Consider the following 27,115-nt stretch of genomic DNA (forward strand, 5'->3'; position numbering starts at 1 on the left):
TAAATATAAAGTAACTAAACCTTTTACAAATTCCCAATCTTAGTTACTTTAGGAAAATGTGAAATTGATGCTAATCCATGAAATTACACTTTGCACTTTACCAATTCGTTGATGGAGCGTGTGTGGTTAACCGACACATTAACTTAGACTAGTAAGGGTGGCAAAGGGTAGCTTAATGTCTATCATAAGGCCAATGGACTGTGTGTGGTTAACCGGCACATTTATTAAGGTGGTAATTGACATTAAGAGTACCAAGTAAATTTACATGGTTATTCACACCTTGTTTGTGATCCTCGGTATCCCAGTCACAAACCTAAAGGTACCATCAGAGTGCTCGTCACGAGCTTGTATCATGCTTGCCACCATGTATCCTAAATTCCAAAAGTCCTATGAGGACATCTACCCTTTTGAGATTCACCAGGACCTGATGGAAAGATACCATCAGAGTGCTCGTCAAGAGCGATATGAAATCATCTGCTCCATGATTACAACAAAGATGAAGGATGGTGAACCCATCACGGGCCACTTGTAGAAAATGAAAACGTTTGTGGACCATCTGCTTAAATTGAATGTGAACTTTGATGAGGTGTTGGCTATAGATATTATTCTACACTCCTTACCTCCATGTTATGATCAGTTCCACATGACTTATCTTATGAACAAGGAGGAAGTCACTCTGAGCAAGCTTTAGGGCCTTTTGAGGACCGCCGAAAGTGGTCTCAAAGGTAAATCTGTTGTAACCACTCCTACTGCTAATGCAACTATTCTGGCAATTGGGCAGGGTAAGGGGAAGAAGAGGAAGGCTCCTTCCAAGAGTCATAAGGGAAAGTCTTTTGATGGATCCTCTTCAAGTGGAACCAAAGGAGGTTTTGCTACTCCTTCAACCATCCCAAAAGAAGCAAAGTGTTTCTATTGCCATGAAAAAGGGCACGGGAAGCGAAGCTGCCCCAAATACTTGCAAGATGTCAAGGATGGGAGGGTTAAACCCACCCATGTTGGTATTTATACTATTCAATCTAAAAAATCATCACATACTAACTCTTGGGTGCTTGACACAGGTTGTGGATTTCACATTTGTTCTGATGTGCAGGGCCTTTAAAGAAGTAAGAATGTGGAGCACGGGATGATAAACTTGATCATGGGGAATAGGAAGGTTTCACCTGACACCAAGATTGGAGTTTACTCTTTATTACTTAGTAGTGGTTAGAAATAGATTTGAATAATTGTTGCTACTCATATTATATGGCAAGAAATATTATTTCCTTTCATGGTTTGTACAAACAAGGTTTCACATTTTCGTTTGATAGTGAAATTGGTGCAATAAATGTTTATTGTAATGGTGTTTTTATTTTAGAGCATTACCTTGTAATGGTGTATATGAAACTGTGATGGTTGTATACAACTTAGGAAATAATGTGTTGCATATCGATTCTTCTAATGATTTGGATAAGGCATCCTTGTGGCACTGTCGTCTTGGACATGTCAACAAGAAGCGCTTAGGCCAACTCCAGAAGGCTGGAGTTTTGGAGTCATTCGAACTAAGGTCGGATGACACTTGCGAGTCTTGTTTGATTGGAAAAATGTGTAAGTCACCCTTCACTGGTAGTTGTGAAAGGGATGAGAGTTTGTTGGATCTCATACACACTGATGTGTGTGGGCCCTACAGAACCACCACAAGGGATGCTAACCGCTTTTATGTGACCTTTACTGATGATTACAGCAGATATGGCTATATCTAATTAATCAAGCATAAGTCGGAAACCTTTGAGAAATTTAAAGAGTTTAAACAAGAAGTGGAGAATCAGTTGGGCAGGAAGATAAAGATGCCCCGATCCGACCGAACCTTGTTATACATGGTTCGTTCCATGATGATTCGAGCTTCATTACCAATCTCATTCTAGGGGTATGCCTTGGAGACTTCCGCTCATATCCTAAATCGAGTCCCAACTAAAAAGGTTGCCAAAACACCTCACGAGATGTGGACACGGAAGGCTCCCTCGTTAGCACACATCAAGGTTTGGGGTTGTGAGGCTTTCGTAAGGCGCGAGACTCACAACAAGCTCGAACCTCGGAGTGAGCAATGTATTATCATCGGCTACTCACAAAATTCCTTTAGATATCTCTTCTATAGACCGAGTAACAATGTTGTCTTCGTTGTGATGAGAGCAGTCTTTCATGAGAGAGAGCTCGTATTCCAAAGGGACAGTGGGAGGCAAATTGACCTTGAAGAACTTTAAGAGTCAAGTGGTGAAGGAACCTTAAACACTAGCAATCAACCTGAGGAGGAAACTCCTATTTATTCGGTTGACGAGTCTGTACCTCTAACGCGTTCCGGTAGAGTTAGAATTGTACCTGAGTTTTAAGGTTTCCACATTACTGCAGAAGGTGATAAATTTATCACTGATAGCACACTGGTAAATTTGGATGAACCTAACAACCACAAGGAAGCCATGGCAGGCCCAGATTCTGCTAAATGGAAAGAGGCTATGGACAACAACATTCATTCCATGTATGACAATCAAGTTTGGAACTTGGTTGAAAATGTACTAGGTCGTAAGACAGTCGGGTGCAAATGGGTCTTCAAGAAGAAGACTGACATGGATGGGAAGGTACACACTTATAAGGTGCGACTGGTTATGAAGGGCTTTTCTCAAACTCCAGGAGTTGACTATGATGAGATCTTCTCACCAGTAGAGAAGATTAATTCTATTATGGTTATGCTAGCCATAGTTGCATTTCATGATTATGAAATATGGCAAATGGATGTCAAAACCGCTTTTCTTAATGGAAAGTTGGCTGAGGATGTTTACATGAATCAACCAGAGGGTTTTATCGATGTAAAGTATCCTAATAGAGTGTGTAAGCTTGAGAAATCCATTTATGGGTTGAAACAAGCATCTCGCACATGGAATCTTTGTTTCGATGAGAAAGTCAAAGAGTTTGGCTTTTCGAGAAACGAGGATGAGTCCTGTTTATATGTCAGAGCTAGTAGGAGTATATTTAGCTTTTTGGTACTGTATGTGGATGACATACTACTCATAGGAAATGACATCCCAACCTTGCAGGAGGTGAAATCCTGGCTTGGGAAGTGTTTCGCTATGAAGGACCTTGGAGAAGCTGCCTATATCCAAGGGATAAGGATATTGAGAAACAGGACTGAGAGACTAATTGGACTTAGTCAAAGTACCTACTTGTACAAAGTGTTGAAGAGGTTCAACATGCATAATTACAAGAAAGGTGACTTACCGATCCAGCACAATGCCAGACTGAACAAGGCTCAGAGTCCGAGTACAGAGGCTGACATAGCTGAGATGAGTCGATTACGATATGCTTCCGTTGTTGGCTCGATCATGTATGTAATGACTTGTACTCGCCCTAATGTGGCCTTTGCTTTGAGCATGGTCAACAGATATCAAGGGAATCCTGGCAAGGCTCATTGGACTGCAGTGAAAAATATTCTCAACGTTGGAAGTAGGTATTGCATGTTTTGAGCACGCTTAACTGCAGAGTTCTAACGGGATCTGCTACCCTCACGGCTTTAAAATGCGTTGTGTCAAGGAAGGTATTCACACCCCTTATAAGGAAATGCTTCGTTCTCCTTCCAATCCGATGTGGGATTAGGTGCAACTCACCTTCACCCCCCCCCCCCCACCCATTATAGGGTTCGACTTCCCCATCGAACACATCGACTCATGTCCAAACTGATACCATTTGTAACATCCCCCTTTAGCACGTATCGGCTTGGAAGGAGAACGAAGCACTTTCTTATAAAGGAGTGTGGATACCTTCCTTGTCACAAGGCGTTTTAAAGTCGTAAGGGCAACAGATCCTATAAGGATTCTACAGTAAAGTGTGCTCGAGCGAGAGCAATCCAGAGATGGGTGACCCCCTGGGAAGTTTTTGCACCGGGAGCCCAAAGCGGACAATATTGTGATACGTGCCAGATGGGGATGTTACATAACTTTTGTTCAACTCTTCGTTTTTAATGGTAGAGTAAGGGTTTGCCTTGTATGATTATCCAGGTGTGGTGTAGCACCGATGTAGCTAAATGTGAGAGAAACAATTATTGATCATCGATCAAGAGGTGACTTTGCTCACTATATTGTAGGCCACTAAGATATCTTATGTGCTTGTAGTCTTTGTGACTCATGTTGTATGTATTATATGTCTGTGTGCATGTTTGTTGTATGTATGTGTGGTGAAATAGACCCTGGGGTGAAAGAGACCCGGTACAGACTTATGTTGACATATGAGTTGAAATATACTCACGATGAAATACACCCAGTACGGCTTTGGCCTGACACATGAGTTGAAAAAGACTTGGGGGTGAAATAAACCTGGGGTGAAATAGACCCGATACAACCTTGAGTTGGCAGATATGTATGGGATGCGGTATTTTGGGGAACTCACTAAGCTTCGTGCTTATGGTTTTCAGTTTATGTTTCAGGTACTTCCGGATCGAAGGGGAAGAGCTCGAGATGATCACACCCATAGTTATTTGTAGCTTGGACTTCGAGGACGAAGTCTAATTGAAGTGGAAGAGAATTGTAGCATCTTAATCCTTGAGGTACTTAATTTATTGATTTCTTACATTTTGGGATGAGGGTCACAACAAGAGCCATAGTGGTCACGACGTGAGTGACCATTGACCATTTGACTCACATTCTTAAATACTCATGATGTAAGACATGAGGACTCACGACGTGAGCAAGGCTTGATGACCCAAAACCCTAATTTTTAAGTATTTAATGGAATAAGAGAGATAGGGTTGCCCATCTTCTGCCTCACTCATTCTCTAGCCTCCTGAAAAGCCTAGTCGACCTCCTTGAGACCTTTGGCCATTATTGGTGACCTTGAAGAACTTATTTGGTGGTTTTTGGTCCATTAAAGTTGAAGCGAACTCTTGTGGTACTTCATTTTAGCAATCTAGCTTCTACCTCTTAGCCTTGCTGAGCTATTGGACCACTATAAGTCATAATGCTCTTACCTTTCTTTTCTCTTGCATGCTAGATCTAGGTTTTAGAGCTTTTCTTTGCGTGGTTGGGTTGTGTAGCATACACGTGATCCATAAATTTGGCAACTTTATGGATCATTAAGACATCCTCTGTATATGAGGCTTTGGATCTGAGTTTTGGTGTTGATTTTTGACTCCAAGCATGAGTCTTGATCTTCATACATTTATTTTGACGTATTTAGTATCGAAGTCATGCATTGGACATGCATGACTGAAAAGCTTTGAATTTTATTGTCCTTAGGGTCAATGAAGGTCCTCTGGAAGGTCCCTACGAATATCTTAAAGGATTAAATGCTTAATGCTCAAAGTTGGTCAGAACAGGTCTCACGACGTGAGAAATGAGGTTGTGTCGATCTGATAAATCTGGTTGGATGAGTTGTGACTGATTCGACTCGCTAAGTGGGGCCGGGTCGAGTCCATTCTCAAGATGTAACTAGAGAGCAGATCACAATGTGAGGGTGAACTGATGGGAATGTTGACCGTTGACCTTAGGCATTGACATTTGATAAGAGTTGAATTTTGGTTAACTCTTGGTTTTGAATGGTAGACTAAGGGTTTTCCTTGTATGATTATCTAGGTATGGTGTAGTTGACCGTGAGATCAAAAATAGTTGATTATCGATCGAGAGGTAAGTTTGCTCACTATATTGTAGGACACTAGCATATGTTATGTGCTTGCATTCTTTGTGACTCCTGTAATATGTGTTATATGCATGTATGTCTGTTTGCTATATGTATGTAGGGTGAAATACACTCGGTACAGCCTTGTGCTGATATATGAATTGAAAGAGACTCAGGGTGAAATAGACCCGGTACGGCGTTGGTCCAACACATGAGTTGAAATAGACTCAGGGTTGCAATAGACTTGGCACAGCCATGAGCTGGCAGATATGTATGGTATGTTGTATTTTGGGGAACTCGATAAGCTTCATGCATATGGTTTTTAGTTTATGTTTCAGGTACTTCCGGATCGAAGGGGAAGAGATCGGGATGATCACATCGCACACCATGATTTCTGATTTATTTGACTCTGATGTATTGAGATAATTGATTGACATACTCTGATTTTCCTTAATGTTTTTATGAACACTTTTCCGTTGATGGTTTTATTATTATGAAAAAGAAAGTTTTGGCTTTAAATTTTGGGACGTTACACCAAAAATGACCATGCTTATTTAAAACATATCGTGTCAAATGACATATGCCCCAACCAAGAATGCCAAAGTCTATAAGAAGCCTTGGCCTTGGGCCTAGCAAAAAACCAATGAGCTTATGGTGATGAAGAGAGAACATATAACCCACGATCATATCTTCCTTGTGCTAGAACTTGTTTCGTTAGTCGATCTTGAATAGAGAAACAAGATTTAGAAAAATCACATCCATATCACTGTCGTGAGTATGTTTACCAATAAATATCCAGTTTTTAGTACGTGGAGGCAAGGTTCTAAATGGCGTGAGGCGTGGCGTGGCGGCAAGGCCAAGCCTCAAGCTTAACGAGCCATGGCGAGCCACGGCGTTTTTCAAGGCGTGATGTAAGGCGGCGATATTGTATTAATTTAAAATTATATTACCACATAAATATAAATTTATATTAAATATAACTACTTATTAGAAGTGTTAGATCAATAACTAATAACAAAAAGTTAACAAAAACCACAATACTTGTATCTCCGATTTGAAAAGACATAACGAAGCGAAAAAATTGTGTCTCAAACGAAAAAACACGCGCCATAACACACCATAATGCGCCATGGCGCGCCATATCACGCCTTGCCATGCGTTACGCCTAACAGCAATGTTATGAAGCTTTTCGTAACGGCGAAGCCACGCCTCACGCCATGGCGCGCCTTGGCGCGCGCCATGGCGCGCCTTTTAGAACACTGCGTGGAGGGATCACAAAAACATCCTGAAAGCAAATACCATTTTCAAGTGAGGAATTCCTAATGTACGAGATGGAAAGTGTATTTCCATTTCCAAATTGCACCGATGATTCACCACCAAAAGGTTGTTGTTAAGAGACTGAACCCGATGAGGACACCATATAATCGGAGGCATCAGAATCAACATACCAATCCGGACTGGAATTATTCATGTGACACTTTGCAAGAAAAGCTTTAGTAATATTGACTTCGGTGGTAGGTGATGGGTTTGCAAACGAAGCTAGTTGAGGACAAGCGTTGGCATAATTGGTAGTGAGGAGGGCGGTTGCCATGACCACGACCACCACAAAATCCACGACCCCCTCTCCCACGATCCGTGGAGGGAGTTGCACGATCCAAGAAAGCCATAGGGGTGGGGCTGGTCCGTGAATGGATTTAAGGAAGATTTTATGTACCTCAGCTTGGGCAAGCTAGTCACGAAAATTAAAGGCAGCACACGAGACACAAATAATCGTGCTGAATATCTAAAATGAAGAACCAAGGCCACTTAGAAACCAATGAGTCTTGTCGGACTCATCAACCGTATGATCGATGGCCGCTTGTTATTCACAAATGGTCTTAAACTATCGACCAAAAACTCCATCAGTGGAAGAGCCTTTGGTGAGATGACGAAGTTGACCGCATAAATTTTATACAACCTCCAAGGAAGAATTTCCATAAGAGGCTTCAAGAGCAAGTTAAATATCGTGGACGGTGGCAAGACCCATGACCTTCGAGAATGCCTGCGTTTGTGAGTGATACTTGGAGAAGGATAACAAAACATTGATCGACAACAAGCCACTTCCCAAGAGCAGGATTCACAATCAGCTTGTTATCCACCAAAATTTAGGAGGGGGGCTGAAGCGGAGCCATCGACATCATCACGAAGCTATTGATGATTGAGTACATGAGACATTTGATTCTTCCATAATAAATAATTTGAGGAAGAGAGGCGGATAGTGATGAGATGAAGTATGGTGTTCATGGGGAGGGTGGAGTCGTGGGAAGAAGAAGAAGAACTTGACATTGTAGAAGATGAAGAAAGGAGAAGAAAAATAAATATGTTGAGGGGGAAAGGAATAGAAAGGAGGGGAAAGATGAAGGAGTTAGGCTCTTGATACCATGATATAAATCATCTCCATGCCAATGTTCACAGTAGTAATGAATTATATAGAGAAAAATATTACAAGTACACCCCTTATAAAAAATAAAAAATACAATAAAGACTACAACATTTATATGTGTCTAATATGGTGGTTGTAACGAAGAGTCTAGATTTTTATGATGTGCTAAGACTAAGATTTTTAATTTTTTTTTAATTTTTTCAAATATATTTATGTTTATAACTATTTATCTTTAATCATTCATAATAATCTTTTTGATGCATAAATTGATATACTTATAAAGAGAGACTATATTTCTTCAAATTTTGCAATAAAATAATGAACATATATAAACCAAATATCATCGGATTTCACCAAATCGGCCATGGAGTCCAAATACAATCCCCGTGTTGCCATATTTTTTTAGTTTCAATTATGATGTCTTTTGTCATAGATTGAGAAGAACAAAGTCGGTTATTAGCTTATTAGCTTAAGTTGACATAATGCCACTTGGGTCCAAACTTATGAGTTCTTGCATTAAATTAGGTTTCTTGAATTTACCTTGTTAATAAAAGACTCTTTCTTCAACACATGTCTCTTCCATAATGGTTTTCAGCCAAAAATGATTTTACCATTATACCCTTCAATTCCCCTTTATGCATTTAAGGCGTTTATTCGAAAATCACAGATCTTTTCCTCCAATTTTGCAAACTTGGTTTTGGAAAGACCCTAATCTCGCAACAAATTTAAAAATACTACGATTATGGAGGAAGCTAGGGTTCTTAATCTTTTTAAACTCGATTGTTCATATTCTCTTTCTCTCCCTTTCAGTGTGTGTTTGTGGATTCGCCTAGAAATTCAAAGCGGAAATGCATGTGTGAACTAAATCCATTCTTTTTGTTCTCGAAAGGAATATTCATGTGAAAATATCAACTTCCCAGCACCTGTTTTGGTTCAATTATTTCTTCGATGAATTGCTTCAATTTCCTGCACACCAAGTGTTTGTGATTTTACCGGCATGAAGGTAATACTCTATGATTTTATCTGATCATACACCCTATTCATTGTAGATTAAGGAAATCTAAACCAATAACTGTAAATTTATATTTCCCAAATATAAGTGTTTAGATAAGGGTTAAGGGTATAACTATAAATTGATTATTTGGGTGAGCTTTATTATGCATCCACTTGTGTCTGGTGGTAACGCCTAATCAAGATTCTACTTTTTGTTCGTTTGATTTTGGGTACGTCTAATGTTATTTTAGAATTTATGGATTGGTCTCTTAATGTTAGTGTCTATGGCTAAACTTCAGCAATATTAAGTGTTTTGTATAGGGAAACTGAAGATAATGAATATTTAATCTATATTTGTGAGTTTGCTTCTTCTATAATTCATTTTTTTGTTCTTTTGGGCTTGAAAATACCTAAAATTCTGCATATGATGTTGTAGAGCTTGATATCAAGCACCATACGTATGATTTTGCTACCTGGTCAAGCTTCACTTGTTTGGTTCGTTATGCAGTGTGTTTGATATCAAGCACCAGCACATTTCATCTTAATTGTGTGCTTGGTATATATATAAATTGTATTTGCAACACCTTTAGTATATATATCTATATATATATATATATATATATATATATATATATATATATATATATATATATATTTGTTTTCATTTTACTGTTACGGCAACAAAATGACAAAAACAATTGGCACAAAAATCATCGAACATATATTATTAACAACACTACCAATGCAGCATAGGAAAACAAGTCTGAAATACGCAATTAAATGAATGTAAACACATCAGTTAAGCAGAGCAACTGGGGTTAAAAGCGTCAAAAGACCCATTATTTGTTGGTGATTTCTTATCATCAATGTTTATTTAAGTGCAATGGATTAACTTGTTGACCAAAAATCAATCTTGATGAATATTAAACAAGTAAGGAAGGTGCGGAGTGCAAACTTGTTTTAGTTCATTCAAGATTCAAAGTAGACTGTCATTTAGGGGCAAAGCCCTTAAACGAACGGGGGTCCATGGGTAGCGCCCTTGGGAGCAGGGTCCAAGAGGCAGAGCCCCTGGCAGAAATTTTTTATATGAGTTATATTGCTATATAAAAAATGCCTTGGAAATATGAATTTTCTATAAATGAACTCGATTTTTTGACTTCATTTTCACCCTTATTAATGATCCGGTTTTAGTGATAGTTTATGACTGTTATAAACTGGTTTTGACGGTTGGAGTAGTTTTCGGACAAAGAAAACTGCCTTGACAGTTTTCAGACAAATGATGCACTTAATCATTTTGGTCATCATTTTTCTTGGTACAACAACAATCACGAAAATCATAACTTCATATTATCTGTTCTTGAAACTCTTATGAGTCTTATACAATTAAAGGTTGGGAGTACCACCCAAATACTTTAATCTTAAAGTGTACAAACGATTCTCAGAATTTCCAAGCCTTTTATTACCCCAAATTTTCTAACAAAGATTAAAGTATTTTGTGATCATGGCAAGTGGTGATTTTGTGAAGGATATGATAAGCAAGTTCGAAAATCTAACATGTTTGAAGGGAAAGATTTTCATAGATGCCAGAAGAAGATGCACCATCTTCTCACTACTTTAAAAGTGGTGTATGTTCTGGGTACACCCATGCCAGTCTTACCAGAATCTGTTGAAGATGAACCTTTGAAGGCAACAAGAAGGATATAAAAGTGGGAAAATGATGATTACATATGTCGTGGTCATATTCTTAATGGTTTGTCTGACTCACTTTTTGATATAGATCAAAATTTCGAATCCGCAAAAGAACTGTAGGATTCTCTTGAATCCAAATACATGGCTGAAGATGCTTCTAGCAAGAAGTTTCTTGTCAGTAACTTTATGGGTTACAAGATGACTGACTCCAGGCTTGTTATGGAAAATTTCCATGAGATGTTAAGGATCCTGGGACAGTTTGCTCAAAATAATCTGAAAATGGATGAAGCCATTTTTATGGCTGTGATCATTAACAAACTGTCCCCCTCCTGGAAAGATTTAAAACATAATCTGAAACATAACAAAGAGGAATTAACTTTGACTAAACTTGGAATCCATTTACTGATTTAAGAGTCCTTAAGGACTCAAGAACTTGATAACAATCCTAAAGGAAAGAACCATGTTGGTTCCTCTTCTGTGAACATGGTGGAAGGAGAAAGTTCAAAGAATCCTAAGAAGTAGAATGGAAAAAGGAAGTTTAAAGGAAAGGATGACAAGTCTTCCAACAAGAAGGCTAAGTTGGTTTGAGTGAATTGTAACAAACTGTGTCACTTCAAAAAAGATTATCATCTCATAATATTTTACATATCTGACAAATCTACTAGAATACTAGAATATTCTAACAGTCTAAAAATCACATTGGAATATTTACAGTGTAATATTCTATTAAAATATGTAACATGTTTTTCAAAAAAAAAAACTGAAATTTTTTATTTTTATTTTTTAGGTAAAAAAAATGACGAAGATAATAATTAAAAAAAATAAATTTTGGATTTTTTCTTTTATTTTGCATTTTAAAATTATCTTTAGTTTGCGTCCCATGGTTTCACAAAATTAACATGGTGTCAAATGAACCTAAACATATATATATATATATATATATATATATATATATATATATATATATATATATATATATATATATATATATATATATATATATATATATATATATATATATATATATATATATATATATATATATATATATATATATAGGTTTAGGTTCATTTGAGACCACGTTAATTTTATAAGACAGTGGGACGCATATATATATATATATATATATATATATATATATATATATATATATATATATATATATATATATTGCTAAAATGGATGACATTTATTGCATATACTTCGACGGGTCTAGAAAATAATATGGGCCAAATGTTGACCAAGTTAACTAATGATCCCTTTTATGTGATCTAAGCATATAAGGCCCTCTTAGCTTGAGGGTAGTTTGGGGTTAAACTTTATGATCTCAAGGCTAAAATGGTTCTTTCACTTATAAGTTTTCTCTCCATATTATTATTACTCCCATGTGTCATGTTATTTAAAATAATATGGATGACACTTTAGATATTTTAATTCAGTATGGTAAAATGTGGTGATCCATACTACAGATGGAGATTTCCGCTCATTCTCTCTCGTATTTCTTTATCCAATTTCTCAGTTTAATGGTTTGTGATTTCTAAGGTAAATGTAATGGTGGACACAGGTAGAGTTGTGTGGTCGGAGGTACCCCCAATTGATTTCTACATGTGATATTTAAAATATTATACAAAAATATCGTTGAGGCTATGTTAATTTAGAGTTTAATGTTATAGTAGGAGGACCTGGCTTTTGTACCCTTGTATACATTTTCTAATTACTAATTACATTCTTATGACATGAATCAATTGAACTACAAAAATGGTCTACAATTATGATATACTGTATGTTTATATAATTCAATGATTTTGTATAAGTCAATGTTTATTATTCGTTTACAGTTATGATATACTGTCATTAGTCAATTATTCTAGACTTTTTAACATCTGTGGAGGAAATAGATTATAAAAGAAACCAAAATATATTAAAAAAAATTTACTTTAAATATGAACTTTCAAACATGCACTATAGATATGTTTGGTTATTTATATTGAAATTCTTTTATTTACAACATGGATTAATTTTTTTAGCTTATATTTTTTAAAAATAAATGATAAAAATTAAGATAAAGTACAATCGTTTAGTAAGAAAAAAGGTAAAAAAATAAATAAATAAATAAAGTACAAGTGCAAGTAAAATGCAGTAATCTGTCTAAAGTAATATGAATGACAATTAAAATTAACATTTGTATAATTATGGTCAACCCATCTAAGTTTTCAAATAAATAAATGTTTGAAACTGTATTATTATGTGCGAGACTTTTTGTTCTATTTATTTTTTTTGTATATCAATGTCATTTCCATGAGTGATTGTGTATTTTTACACATTATTCAAATTTATATTTTGTTATATAAAATTTTATAAATTTTTTTCTGTGGATTCTATGGTTTGTAACCTAGTTACCATAAACCAAACTTTTAATAAAAAATAATTAATTTTTCCGTTTTAAGCAATCGATAAATATTAACCCATTTATCAAAATTAAAACGAATAGAGTGTTTATCGGTTCACATCCAATATTTTTAGATAAAATCAATCAAATCTAATTACTAATTAAATTCTCAACCTATCCAGTGCCTCTAATCCACTGAATATTGGATTGGATTGGACTCTCCTTAAATATTTAGTGATGGTAGTTCAAAATACTCGACAAGATTTATCCTATGACAAACAAATGCAATCTTATTTTATTTTCAAATATTAGTAATTTTAATATTTTACCCTAATTGCAATGTTGGTTGGTAATTGGATGCATATGATAACCGGATGATAACCAAAAATTACGTAACTAATTTGGTTGGATCAATTTAGTTTGTTTTGTAGCCATCAATTCAATTTGAAAATTGAAAATTTGGGTCTCATTTGATCCAATTAGAAATGAAGATTTGATGTTTATCGGTCCAATATAAATAGTTAAGTATGAGAAATATGTATTAAATTTCATTAGCAGGGCGGCCAGAAAAGTTAGGGGTTGTCGGTGCCACCGTGGACCATCTCTAGGTCCGCCCCTGTTCATTAGGTGAGTTATTTGAAGATTCTTTTCACCAAATATTTGATATAGCGATCATTGTTATTAAATAAATTTTATCCATACATAACGATTTGTGGTTTAAAATATTGTATTGTACAACTAAATAAAACATAAATTATTATATCCCAATCATTTTACTATTAAAATATTATATATGTGATAGATTTATGTTTTATGTTCTTCTTAATAGATTTTAATTTTTATATCTAAACAAACAATGCGATTTGAATGAAACTTTAACCATACAATTTGAATTATAGATGTTGTGTCATATAACCAAGCAAAAAAATAATAATGGATTTATAGATATTGTTATGACACAAATAAACCTCTTTAAGTCCAATTTGGTCCACATTCTAATAGGCCTGTTGCAGGCCGAAAGGCAAAATGTTTGTTACGGATTGGCCTTGTTCAGGTATACAAAATATGCAACATTCGATGTGGAGTTTTTCTACAACTAATCAATTTTCTTTCCCCCAATGATCGACAACAATCAAGTTTGAAAATATCTTCTACTTCCAAGCGAAAAGCCGATGGTTTTCTGTTTTAGAAGAGCTTAATGCCACAGTTCTTTTTGGGAGAACATCGGGTTATCAAAGAGCTATGGAAGCCATTATTAAAAGGAATGGGGGAAATGAAGTCGAACATTGAATTGTTTGTCCACTAATATACAAGGGATTGGAAATGTTGAAAAAATAGTTGGGTAAAAGACTTGTGTCAATTTCTCGGGTGTCCAAGAAACAAAAATATGTAGATTGGATCTCTCGTTTCTAAGAAGTGTATGGTGTAACTTGTATTTTGACTTTGCTTGTAGTTGTTTTAGAGGTCAATGGAAGGGATTTTTTATGTGGGGAAAATGACTCTTGAAGGTAATTAACTTTTGCGTTTGTACTCATTTGGTCCCTTTCTCTTTTTTTTGTATTCAATATACCATTGAACTTGTTGTTTGTGTTCACCATAACCCTTTTGACCAGCTTTTGACGTGTGATAGCCGGTTAAAGGGTTATGGTGAACATAAACAACAAATTCGATGGTATATTAAATAAATAAAAAAAAAACAAAGAAAGGGACCAAATGAGAACAAACTCAACAGTTGGTTACCCTCCTGAGTCATTTTCCCCGAAAAGTTAAATGAAATTAAAGTTGACAAATTATCAAAGACTACAACCTTCTTTGGCTATAACGTATATGAAGAGCGTTTCAGAGGCGTAACTTCGTTAAAACATGGTCTATGTTATGCTTACTCTGGTTAGCTGTCAACACCTCTCTTCAAAAGGATATGATTGTGTATGAGAGCTATATTTATCAACATAAACGTTTACCTCAAGGTATATTATGGTGATGTGTCTGCAAAAGCAGCATGATATTGTACATATTAATGTTGTATCTCATCCCATGAATTCGATCTTAAAGCTAAGTAACTCAAAAATCATAGCACTTGTGATTCCACTCGTTTGTAGACTTGTCTAAAATCCATGATACGATAAAGCATTCGATTGGAAATGTAAATGTAGTCATGAAATCTGTATGCTTAGTCAAGATTCCCCTAATAAATATTCAAGTGCATTACAAAGTTGTACATGTATGAATAGTGTTCTTTCGTGGGTTACGTTTTGAAGAGAAGCAAGAATGAATCTCATAAAGTCATTAATATCAGTAGGAGTTAACGTGGGATTTGCTATAAATGAGTAAAGGGAAAATGACTCAGGAGGGTAACCAATTGTTGAGTTTGTTCTCATTTGGTCCATTTCCTTTTTTTTGTACTCAATATACTATCGAACTTGTTGTTTGTGTTCACCATAACCCTTTGACCAACTATCACAGGTCAAAAGTCAGTCAAAAGGGTTATGGTGAACACAAACAACAAGTTTGATGGTATATTGAATACAAAAAAAAAAGGAAAGAGACCAAATGAGTACAAACGCAAAAGTTAATTACCCTCAAAAGTCATTTTCCCCTTCATTTACAAGTATTTCAAATTAAAAATGTTGGAGTCTGGATTTTTGTTTGAACATTGTCATCCCGTGATGCTTGTTTTTGGGCTTTTTATTTTCCAGCTTGATTAGTTATTTTGTTTCTACCTTGAGAGACAACAACCCTGCTTATTTGTTTTTTTTTCTCGGCAAAAACTAATGTTTTTTTAAGTCATTTGTACAAATAGGGTCTTTTAATAAAATTTGCAAAAATTATTTAACTCTTTAAATATTGCATTTTTGGTCTTGGACTCAGCGAGTTGAAGGACCAACTCGCCGAGTAGAAGCGGGATAAGACGCGGGGTCTAAGCCGTGGACTCGACGAGTAGACCCTGTCTGGGCAAAAACCCTAACCTGGGTATTTTCACCCTATTTAAACGCTCTAACTTGGCCTCCTTTGTCCCTAACACTTCCAGAGAGCTGTAGAGCGAAACCCTAGCCCCCATATTGTTCTTGTAAGTGATTTTGGCCTTGTGAAGGAAGTTTGGAGCTTAGAAGAAGAATGAGGAGGTTGAAGAGTGCAAGGAGGGGAGGTAGATCCGGAATCTACACTGTGAGAAGCTTCCATTCAGGTAGAAAAGTTCCTACCTTGATCACCAATTCATTAGATCCCCTTTTTGTCCCAAATTGGTGGTTTTCAAGCCCTAAGACCTCAAACTCCATGTGTTTATGCTCTATGTTCTGAAAGGACTTCAGATCTGGACCTTATAAACATCTTAGAAGTGTAAAGTCTATGTGGTTAAAGTGATTGAGGTCCCTATTGAGTGCATGACCTCATAAAAAGCTTGGAATTGCCTTTTGGAGCTCATAGGGCCATGCATGCACGTAAAGTTTTACAACTTTACGTGATAAGCATGCCCTAGGAGCTTAGATCTATGGTTTGGAACCGTTGTCTTAGATTTGGTCTGTATGGGAGGAGAGTGGAAGGGACTCGGCGAGTTCCAAAGTGGACTCGGCGAGTTCAATGAAGATGGTCTTAGACTCGACAAGTTGGATGAACAACTCGGCGAGTCCTTTGAAGATTTCCTGGTACTCGATGAGTTGTTCTTCAAACTCGGCGAGTCATATGAACTGTTACTGAGTTAAGACGGGTTTAAGTGTAGAAGGTCCAACCCTTCGTAGCTGCACGCGGAATTAGCAATTTAACGAGTAGCAATTGTCCTAGAAACCCAAATCCTTAAGATGGATGCTCTGGTGAGGATTTGGAATCGAGTAGGAGATCTGCTCGTGGGACTCAGCAAGTTGTTCTCAGACTCGGCGAGTCGGATCGTGAGTCAGTCCAATCATCCCAAGTAGTGAGTTATGGGTAACTCAGTGAGTGGAAGAGGGACTTGATGAGTTAGTACTGGGTTAATAGGAGAGGGACTCGGCGAGTCTGTGTCATGACTCGGCGAGTCCAGTCAACTGGAAGTTGACTTTGACCAAGGAGTTGACCTTGGACCAGGGGTAGGTCAGTCATTTGACCTAAGGGTATTTCTGAGTGACTAATCTATGTTATGGATTTATAGCCGGAGGATTACCAGTGCAGCAGTCAGACGTCTAGCAAGCAGACTTTCAGCAACTACTTTTCGAGGTGAGTTTCCTTCCAGTAGGAACGGGTCTAAGGCACCAAGGTCGGCCCGTATAGATGATAGGATATTATCGGAGTGTGGCCGAGCCCGTATCTCATAGTTGAGTTTGATGATGATATATGCTAGTGTGGTAGAATTGTTTATACTCGTTGTCTGTGTGATGCTTGTATGTTATGGTTTAGTAGCTAAGTGTGGGCGAGGCCCGTATCTCTCGGATAGCGGAGTGTGGGCGAGGCCCGTATCTCGCAGATAGCGGAGGGTGGGCGAGGCCCGTATCTCCCAGATAGCGGAGCATGGGCGAGGTCAGTATCTCCCAGATAGCGGAGCATGGGCGAGGCCCGTATCTCCTAGTTGTTCATTATATGATTGTATGGTATGTGGTATTATGGGGGAAATCGCTAAGCTTCATGCTTACAGATTACAATTTTGTTTTCATGTACCTCTTCTTCGAAGGGGAAGGAGTTGGCGCGGTAACGACACATCATACACATACATTGTTTTCCGCACCGTGAGTTATTCTGGGATTTGTACTCTGACATTATGGTTGTTTTTATGTTTTGGTTTTTAGACACGAAATATGTTTATGAAATGATGGGATCAAAGGATGTTTATTCACAAATTTTTTCCAAAGTGTTGATTTAAAAATGAAATTTTTGATCGTGAAAATTGGGTCGTTACAGAATGAGTAAAGGGAAAATGACTCAAGAGGGTAATCAACTGTTGAGTTTGTTCTCATTTGGTCTCTTTCCTTTTTTGTACTCAATATACCATCGAAATTGTTGTTTGTGTTCACCATAACCCTTTGACCGGCTATCACAGGTCAAAAGTCGGCCAAACGTTAGAGGATATGTTGCGGGCATGTATTATGGATTTCGGAGTAGTTGGGATACCTACCTTCCGTTGGCGGAGTTCTCATATAATAATAGTTATCATGCGAGCATTCACCGTCCTCCCTTCGAGATGTTGTATGGGAGGAGGTGCAGGACCCCGATATGTTGGGGAGAGGTTGGCCAGAGGGTCATGGGAAGCACCGAAGTGGTGCTCAAGATGACAAAGAAGATTCAGCAGGTCTGGAGCAGGCTTCAGACTGCTCAGAGTCGGCAGAAAAGTTATGCTGATAAGCGTCGATCAAACCTGGAGTTCTAGGTCGGAGATATGGACCTCCTGAAAGTGTCGCCTTGGAAAGGCGTCATTCGATTCAGGAAGCGAGGCAAGTTGGGCCCAAGGTATATTGGACCGTTCAGGGTTATAGCCCGGGTGGGCAAGGTGGCATATAGGCTGGATTTGCCAGCCGAACTCAGTCAGATACACATCAATTTCCATGTCTCTCAGTTGCAGAAGTGTCTGGTGGACGACTCAGCAGTAGTACTCTTGAAGGACATTCAGGTTGATGGCAACCTGAATTACATCGAGCGGCCTATAGCGATCCTCGACCGGAAGTCGAAGGATTTGAGGAACAAGAGGGTGGAACTCGTGAAGGTGCAATGTTAGAACCAGAAGGGATCAGAGTGGACTTGGGAGCCGGTGGAAGAGATGATGGAGCACTACCTCGAGCTGTTTCAGGGACAAGCAACAGACTTCGAGGACAAAGTCTAAAATAAGTGGGGGAGACTTTTAGCACCTGGTTCTTGGTATGTATTCTTTGTAATTAACTCGTTAAATATTGCATTTTTGGTCTTGGACTCGGCGAGTTGAAGGACCAACTCGCCGAGTAAAAGCGGGATAAGACGCGGGGTCTAAGCCGTGGACTCGACGAGTAGACCCTGTCTGGGCAAAAACCCTAATCTGGGTGTTTGCACCCTATTTAAACACTCTAACTTGGCCTCCTTTGTTCCTAACACTTCCAGAGAGCTGTAGAGCGAAACCCTAGCCCCCATATTGTTCTTGTGAGTGATTTTGGCCTTGTGAAGGAAGTTTGGATCATAGAAGAAGAAGGAGGAGGTTGAAGAGTGCAAGGAGGGGAGGTAGATCCGAAATCTACACTGTGAGAAGCTTCCATTCAGGTAGAAAAGTTCATACCTTGATCACTAGTTCATTAGATCCCCTTTTTGTCCCAAATTGGTGGTTTTCAAGCCCTAAGACTTCAAACTCCATGTGTTTATGGTCTATGTTATGAAAGGACTTCAGATCTGGACCTTATGAACATCTTAGAAGTGTAAAGTCTCTGTGGTTGAAGTGATTGAGGTCCTTATTGAGTGCATTACCTCATAAAGAGCTTGGGATTGCCTTTTGGAGCTCATAGGGCCATGCATGCACGTAAAGTTTGCAACTTTACGTGATAAGCATGCCCTAGGAGCTTAGATCTATGGTTTGGAACCGTTGCATGTATTAGATTTGGTCTGTATGGGAGGAGAGTGGAAGGGAATCGGCGAGTTCCAAAGTGGACTCGGCGAGTTCTATGAAGATGGTCTTAGACTCGACGAGTTGGATGAACAACTTGGCGAGTCCTTTGAAGATTGTCTGGTACTCGATGAGTTGTTCTTCAAACTCGGCGAGTCATATGAACTGTTACTGAGTTAAGACGGGTTTAAGTGTAGAAGGTCCAACCCTTCGTAGCTGCACGCGGAATTAGCAATTTAACGAGTAGCAATTGTCCTAGAAACCCAAATCCTTAAGATGGATGCTCTGGTGAGGATTTGGAATCGAGTAGGAGATCTGCTCGTGGGACTCAGCAAGTTGTTCTCAGACTCGGCGAGTCGGATCGTGAGTCAGTCCAATCATCCCAAGTAGTGAGTTATGGGTAACTCAGTGAGTGGAAGAGGGACTTGATGAGTTAGTACTGGGTTAATAGGAGAGGGACTCGGCGAGTCTGTGTCATGACTCGGCGAGTCCAGTCAACTGGAAGTTGACTTTGACCAAGGAGTTGACCTTGGACCAGGGGTAGGTCAGTCATTTGACCTAAGGGTATTTCTGAGTGACTAATCTATGTTATGGATTTATAGCCGGAGGATTACCAGTGCAGCAGTCAGACGTCTAGCAAGCAGACTTTCAGCAACTACTTTTCGAGGTGAGTTTCCTTCCAGTAGGAACGGGTCTAAGGCACCAAGGTCGGCCCGTATAGATGATAGGATATTATCGGAGTGTGGCCGAGCCCGTATCTCATAGTTGAGTTTGATGATGATATATGCTAGTGTGGTAGAATTGTTTATACTCGTTGTCTGTGTGATGCTTGTATGTTATGGTTTAGTAGCTAAGTGTGGGCGAGGCCCGTATCTCTCGGATAGCGGAGTGTGGGCGAGGCCCGTATCTCGCAGATAGCGGAGGGTGGGCGAGGCCCGTATCTCCCAGATAGCGGAGCATGGGCGAGGCCCGTATCTCCAAGCTAGCGGAGCGAAGGGCGAGGCCCATATCTCCTAGCTGTTCATTATATGATTGTATGGTATGTGGTATTATGGGGGAAATCGCTAAGCTTCATGCTTACAGATTACAATTTTGTTTTCATGTACCTCTTCTTCGAAGGGGAAGGAGCTAGCGCGGTAACGACACATCATACACATACATTGTTTTCCGCACCGTGAGTTATTATGGGATTTGTACTCTGACATTATGGTTGTTTTTATGTTTTGGTTTTTAGACACGAAATATGTTTATGAAATGATGGGATCAAAGGATGTTTATTCACAAATTTTTTCCAAAGTGTTGATTTAAAAATGAAATTTTTGATCGTGAAAATTGGGTCGTTACAGAATGAGTAAAGGGAAAATGACTCAAGAGGGTAATCAACTGTTGAGTTTGTTCTTATTTGGTCTCTTTCCTTTTTTGTACTCAATATACCATCGAACTTGTTGTTTGTGTTCACCATAACCCTTTGACCAATTTTAGTGTTCATATCTCCAAAAATAGAAGTGAAGTTTGGTTACCAATTTTAGTCTCTCTCATTTTTATTTTATACATTTCTAGTTTATTTTATCTACTAATTATAATTTAAATGTAATATTTAATATTTATAATATCATGGTATACACTAATTTATATTAATTAATCATAAATATAGAGCTTAATTAGTAGAGGGGTGTATTTGACAATATATATATATATATATATATATATATATATATATATATATATATATATATATATATATATATATATATATATATAAGTTATAAAAATAGAATATTCTAGAAATATACTTTTTTAGGGTAAAAAATTGGATAGAAAAGTAGGGTTGAAGATAAAACACTATTTACTCTATTTGTTACTCTATAAGGGAAAAAATAGAAATGGGTTAGAAAATGTCTTAGGACTAGGGTAGGCCCAGGCCTACCCTCAAACCTTTCTTTTTTTTTTTTTTTTTTTTTTTTTTTTTTTTTTTTTTTTTTTTTTTTTTTACATTTAGAAATAAGAGACATTTTGGTGCCAGTTATTTAAAAACTATTTGTAATTCACTAGGCAAGGAGTTATACCACTTTCCCATACTTTACGAGTTCGATACCGTTAACGACATTAACACATCGAGTGTTTGTTTTTTTTTTAATAATTCATTTTTAAAGTTACACTTTGGCCCTTCATATTTAGAAGTTAAATTATTTTAGTAAGTTAGTTTTCAAAATTTACATATTTCACACCATGAATTTTGTAAATTTGCATAATTCCATTTTTATCTAATTTAATTTAGTTTTTAGTTTGTCTTTTTTAAATTTATTCTATATAAAAAAATTGTATTCACAGTTTCATTCTCATTTTTCGCATAGGGCCTTCAAAATCAACAAACCGATATTATATATATATATATATATATATATATATATATATATATATATATATATATATATATATATATATTAAATATTTTATAAGGAACACCCTAAAAGCTTTTTTGGCTTCGCCCCTGCTCCAGCCCGTAGTTTGGCATAGACTTTAACCCCTCATCAGTCCCAAACTCACAATTCTACATCCATCCTACTTATTATCCCGAACAAGTCCATGTCAACGAAATCCTCAATGACAACAATTATGTCAATTGTTCAAGGCGGATGAGAGACTTCCTTTTAGAAAAAAAAACAAAAAAAATTGGCTTCATAGATGGAACTATAGCTAAACTAGCGATGGATGGTGTAGAACTAAAGGCTTGGTAGGAAAGTTATGCTCTTATAAAGGGTTGGTGATGACTACCATGGAAAAGGACATATAAAGCAGTGTAAAATATTCCAACACATCCAAGGAGCTTTTGAACGATATTGCAGAACTCTTTTGGAAAGAAATCGCACCACGTGTTTACAAGTTGAAACAAGCATTAATGATACTAAGGAAAGATAATTAGATTGTATCAATTTATTTCACAAAATTATGATCAGTCTAGTATGAGATTCATTTCGTCTCACCAATTTCGAGATGCACTTGTGGAAAATGCATGTGTGATATAGGAAAGCGACTCAATGAATCTAGCAAAAAGGAGTGTGCTTACCAATTTATGATGGGGGTCGATGACATCTTTGGGACCGTCTTGGAATGAATTCCTCGCGCTTGGAATAACCACCTCGTGGAAGAAGAAGGACAACAACAAAGTATACTGACTTCAAAAAAATGATTGTCTATATAACAACATGCTACTTCACTTCTAGAGAAACCAAACTATTTGACCTTCTCATCAAAGCAAAAATTTCATATGCGAAAAGCTTGTTTCAATCCATAGATTTATTTCTCAAGCTTACACACTCTATTCGGATACTTTGCATCCACACAACCCTCCGGGTGACTCATGTAAACATCATCGGCCAAGTTCCCATTAAGGACATCAGTTTTGACATCCATCTGCCAAATTTCATAATCAGGAAATACAGCTATGGCTAGCATTAACCTAATGGATTTTATCTTGGCTACTAGTGAGAAAGTATCGTCATAGTCAACCCTTGGGGTTTGATTAAAATCTTTTGCAAACAATCGAGCCGTGAAAGTGTGTACCTTTCCATCCATGTCAGCCTTCTTCTTGAAGATCCATTTGCACCCAACTATTTTGCGACCTGGTACATTATCAACCGAATTCCAAACTTGGATGTCATACATGGACTTGATCTCGCTATCCATTGCCTCTTTCCACTTGGCTCCCGCCGTGGCTTCCTTGTAGTTAATAGTTATCCAAATTTACCAGTGTACTATCATTCATAAACGTATCACCTTCTGTAGTACTATGGAAACCATACAACCCTAGTTGTATTCTAATTCTAGTGGAACGTCTAAGAGGTAATGACTCAAAATAGAAACAAAAAATGCCAAAGATAAATCTACAAATTATTATATAAGATAAGGGATTAAATTTGTAACATCATATCATCGTAAATACCATTTTTAAACAAAAATAGTCCTATGAGATTTGATGGCCAAAAGCCACATTTTTGCAAATTATATTAAAAGACCCTATTTGTACAAATGACTTAAAAAAACATTAGTTTTTGCCGAGAAAAAAAAACAAATAAGCGGGGTTGTTGTTTCTCAAGGTAGAAACAAAATAACTAATCAAGCTGGAAAATAAAAAGCCCAAAAACAAGCATCACAGGATGACAATGTTCAAACAAAAATCCAGACTCCAACATTTTTAATTTGAAATACTTGTAAATGAAGGGGAAAATGACTTTTGAGGGTAATTAACTTTTGCGTTTGTACTCATTTGGTCCCTTTCCTTTTTTTGTATTCAATATACCATCAAACTTGTTGTTTGTGTTCACCATAACCCTTTTGACCGGCTTTTGACCTGTGATAGTTGGTCAAAGGGTTATGGTGAACACAAACAAAAAATTTGATGGTATACTGAGTACAAAAAAGGAAAGGGACCAAATGAGAACAAACTCAATAGTTGGTTACCCTCCCGAGTCATTTTCCCTTTACTCATTTATAGCAAATCCCACATTAACTCCTATTGATATTAATGACTTTATGAGATTCATTCTTGCTTCTCTTCAAAACATAACCCACGAAAGAACACTATTCATACATGTACAACTTTGTAATGCACTTGAATATTTATTAGGGTAATCTTGACTAAGCAGGCGCATTTCATGACTATATTTACATTTCCAATCGAATGCTTTATCGTATCATGGATTCTAGAGAAGTCTACAAACGAGTGGAATCACAAGTATTGTGATTTTTGAGTTTACTTAGCTTAAAGATCGAATTCATGGGATGAGATACAAAATCAATATGTACAATATCATACTGCTTTTGCAGACACATCACTATAATATACCTTGAGGTAAACGTTTTTGCTGATAAATATACATCTCATACTGTCATACACAATCATATCCTTTTGAAGAGAAGTGTTGAAAGCTAACCAGAGTAAGCATAGTATAGACCATGTTTTAACGAAGTTACGCCTCTGAAACGCTCTTCATATACGTTATAGCCAAAGAAGGTTGCAGTCTTTGATAATTTTTCAACTTTAATTTCATTTAACTTTCCGAGGAAAATGACTCAGGAGGGTAACCAACTGTTGAGTTTGTTCTCATTTGGTCAATTTCCTTTTTTTGTACTCAATATACAATCGAACTTGTTGTTTATGTTCACCGTAACCCTTTGACCGTCTATCACCAGTCAAAAGCCGGTCAAAAGGGTTATGGTGAACACAAACAACAAGCTCAATGGTATATTGAATACAAAAAAGGAAAGGGACCAAATGAGTACAAACGCAAAAGTTAATTACCCTCAAGAGTCGTTTTCCCTAAATGAAGTAATGTCATTATACAAGATAAATAAACACTGATTTGAAATTGATTTGACAAGCCATTTATTTGATCAAGTACACGTAGAAATAAGTCTAAAACAAACTTAAAGTTCAATAACTTTTCATGTTAAGATACAACCAAAATTAGGAGGTTAATTGAGGGAGTTTGCGAAAGACCATGTTAGTGGAGATGAGTGAAAGGCTTAAGAGATAGAAAATGACAGTAGGAAAGAACTTGATTATACAACACCGGAATCCCCAAACCACTACTCCTGCTCTATCCCTTATGGTCAGTGTTCTAAAAGGCGCGCCATGGCGCGCGCCAAGGCGCGCCATGGCGTGAGGCGTGACTTCATCGTTACAAAAAGCTTCATAACGTTACTGTTAGGCGTAACGAGTGGCAAGGCATGATATGGCGCGCCATGGTGCATTATGGCGTGTTATGGCGCGTGTTTTTTCGTTTGAGACACAGTTCTTTTCTCTTCATTATGTCTTTTCAAATCGGAGATACAAGTATTGTGGTTTTTGTTAACTTTTTGTTATTAGTTATTGATCTAACACTTCTAATAAGTAGTTATATTTAATATAAATTTATATTTATGTGGTAATATAATTTTAAATTAATACAAAATCGCCGCCTTACATCACGCCTTGAAAAACGTCGTGGCTCGTTAAGCTTGAGGCTTGGCCTTGCCGCCACGCCACGCCTCACGCCATTTAGAACCTTGCTTATGGTAACGCCTAAGGGTATTAGTCTTTAACCGAGACCTTCTTTTATAGGTGAAACAACAAAACCCCATGAAAGGTTGAAGAGAGTGGTCAACCTCCAACCCAGGCATCCTGTGAAAAATCTATAAACACCCAATTGCCAACCTCGAATGGGGCAAAAGTGTAAATTTAAACCTCTACCTCGTATGGACCCAAAGGAAGAATAACACCATTCCAAGGACCTTTATAGGAACCCAATATCCTTCAAAATCCTAACTCACAATGTATTCGAACTATGAAAAAAATATCCACCTCCATTTAAAAAGCATAATTGCATTAACATGAAAAGGGGTACCAACAGGGTCACCTATACCCCCACACCAAGTTTTATACTCATGTGGCGCGTTCGATTCCCTTAAATACCTCTTGTGGTGTCATATGTGGATAATTTTTCCCTAAAAAATCCTTATGGGGGTTGGGTTTGCCCTTTAAAGGAGCTCGAACCCAGGATGTTCGTTGAAATATTGCGAGTAGGCTTCCACTTAATTCGTTTGCCATTTATAGAAAAAAAAACAAAAAAAACCTACACCCCCATTCACTAACACCTTATCCCACCTAATACAATGCATCTTCCTATCCTCGAGATTTCCACCCTAGAAAAAACGAGACCGTAATGACTCCAGACTTCTAAAATTGTCATTAGAACTGGAAATATTAACATAAAACAACTTCCCAAACTACCGAGAACAGACTTAAATATAGTCGGTCAACTCCGAATATGCATATATTTGTCGATATTTAAGTGCTAGTTTTTATTCTTCACAATATACATCCATTCATCTAGTATCAATTATAATGTAAATGGTTAAACTAATATGGTTTTGGATAATTATTTATCTTTTACTTTATTAATTTGAATAAATTGTACTAATAAAGAGTGTGTTCCAACGGATATATAATCAAAATTCATAAAATCAGTCTCAAAATCAAAACAAACGGTTATTAGAATGTTGATCCTAATTTTTTGGATTTTAGAAGTGTTTATAGAGTACTTATTAATTAGATTTTAGAGTAAATTACACGAATGATCCTTATAGTTTAGGATAATTTGGACATTTGGTCTCTAACTTGTTTTTTTTTACTCGGAAGGTCCCTACTATTTGTTTTTGTTACGCGTTTGGTCTCTGTCTTACCTAAAAAGACTATTTTGCCCTTCATTTTTTAATTTATTTAAATAAACACACCCCCAACCCTACCCCTCACCTTACCTTACCTTACCTATCCAACCATTTTTGTCAATTTAAATAATAGTATTTTTAGGTAAGACATGGACCAAATGCGTAACAAAAAAAAACAGTAAGTACCAAGCGCGTAACAAAAATAAATAGTAGGGACCTTCCGAGTTAAAAAATAAATAAATTAGGGATCAAATAT

At 37.1% G+C, this 27,115-nt stretch overlaps 1 protein-coding gene across 1 annotated transcript in view; it reads left to right on the forward strand.

Annotated features, from left to right (window-relative positions):
• Positions 1–21,681, forward strand: part of LOC128129059 (uncharacterized) — a 51,002-nt gene extending 29,321 nt beyond the window's left edge. Inside the window, exon 2 of the mRNA XM_052767762.1 lies at positions 21,650–21,681. Coding sequence (XP_052623722.1) covers positions 21,650–21,681 — 32 coding nt within the window. The remainder of the gene's footprint in view (positions 1–21,649) is intronic.
• The last annotated feature ends 5,434 nt before the right edge of the window (positions 21,682–27,115 follow it).

The sequence above is a fragment of the Lactuca sativa genome, chromosome 9 (assembly GCF_002870075.4).
Source record: "Lactuca sativa cultivar Salinas chromosome 9, Lsat_Salinas_v11, whole genome shotgun sequence".
NCBI lineage: Eukaryota > Viridiplantae > Streptophyta > Magnoliopsida > Asterales > Asteraceae > Lactuca > Lactuca sativa.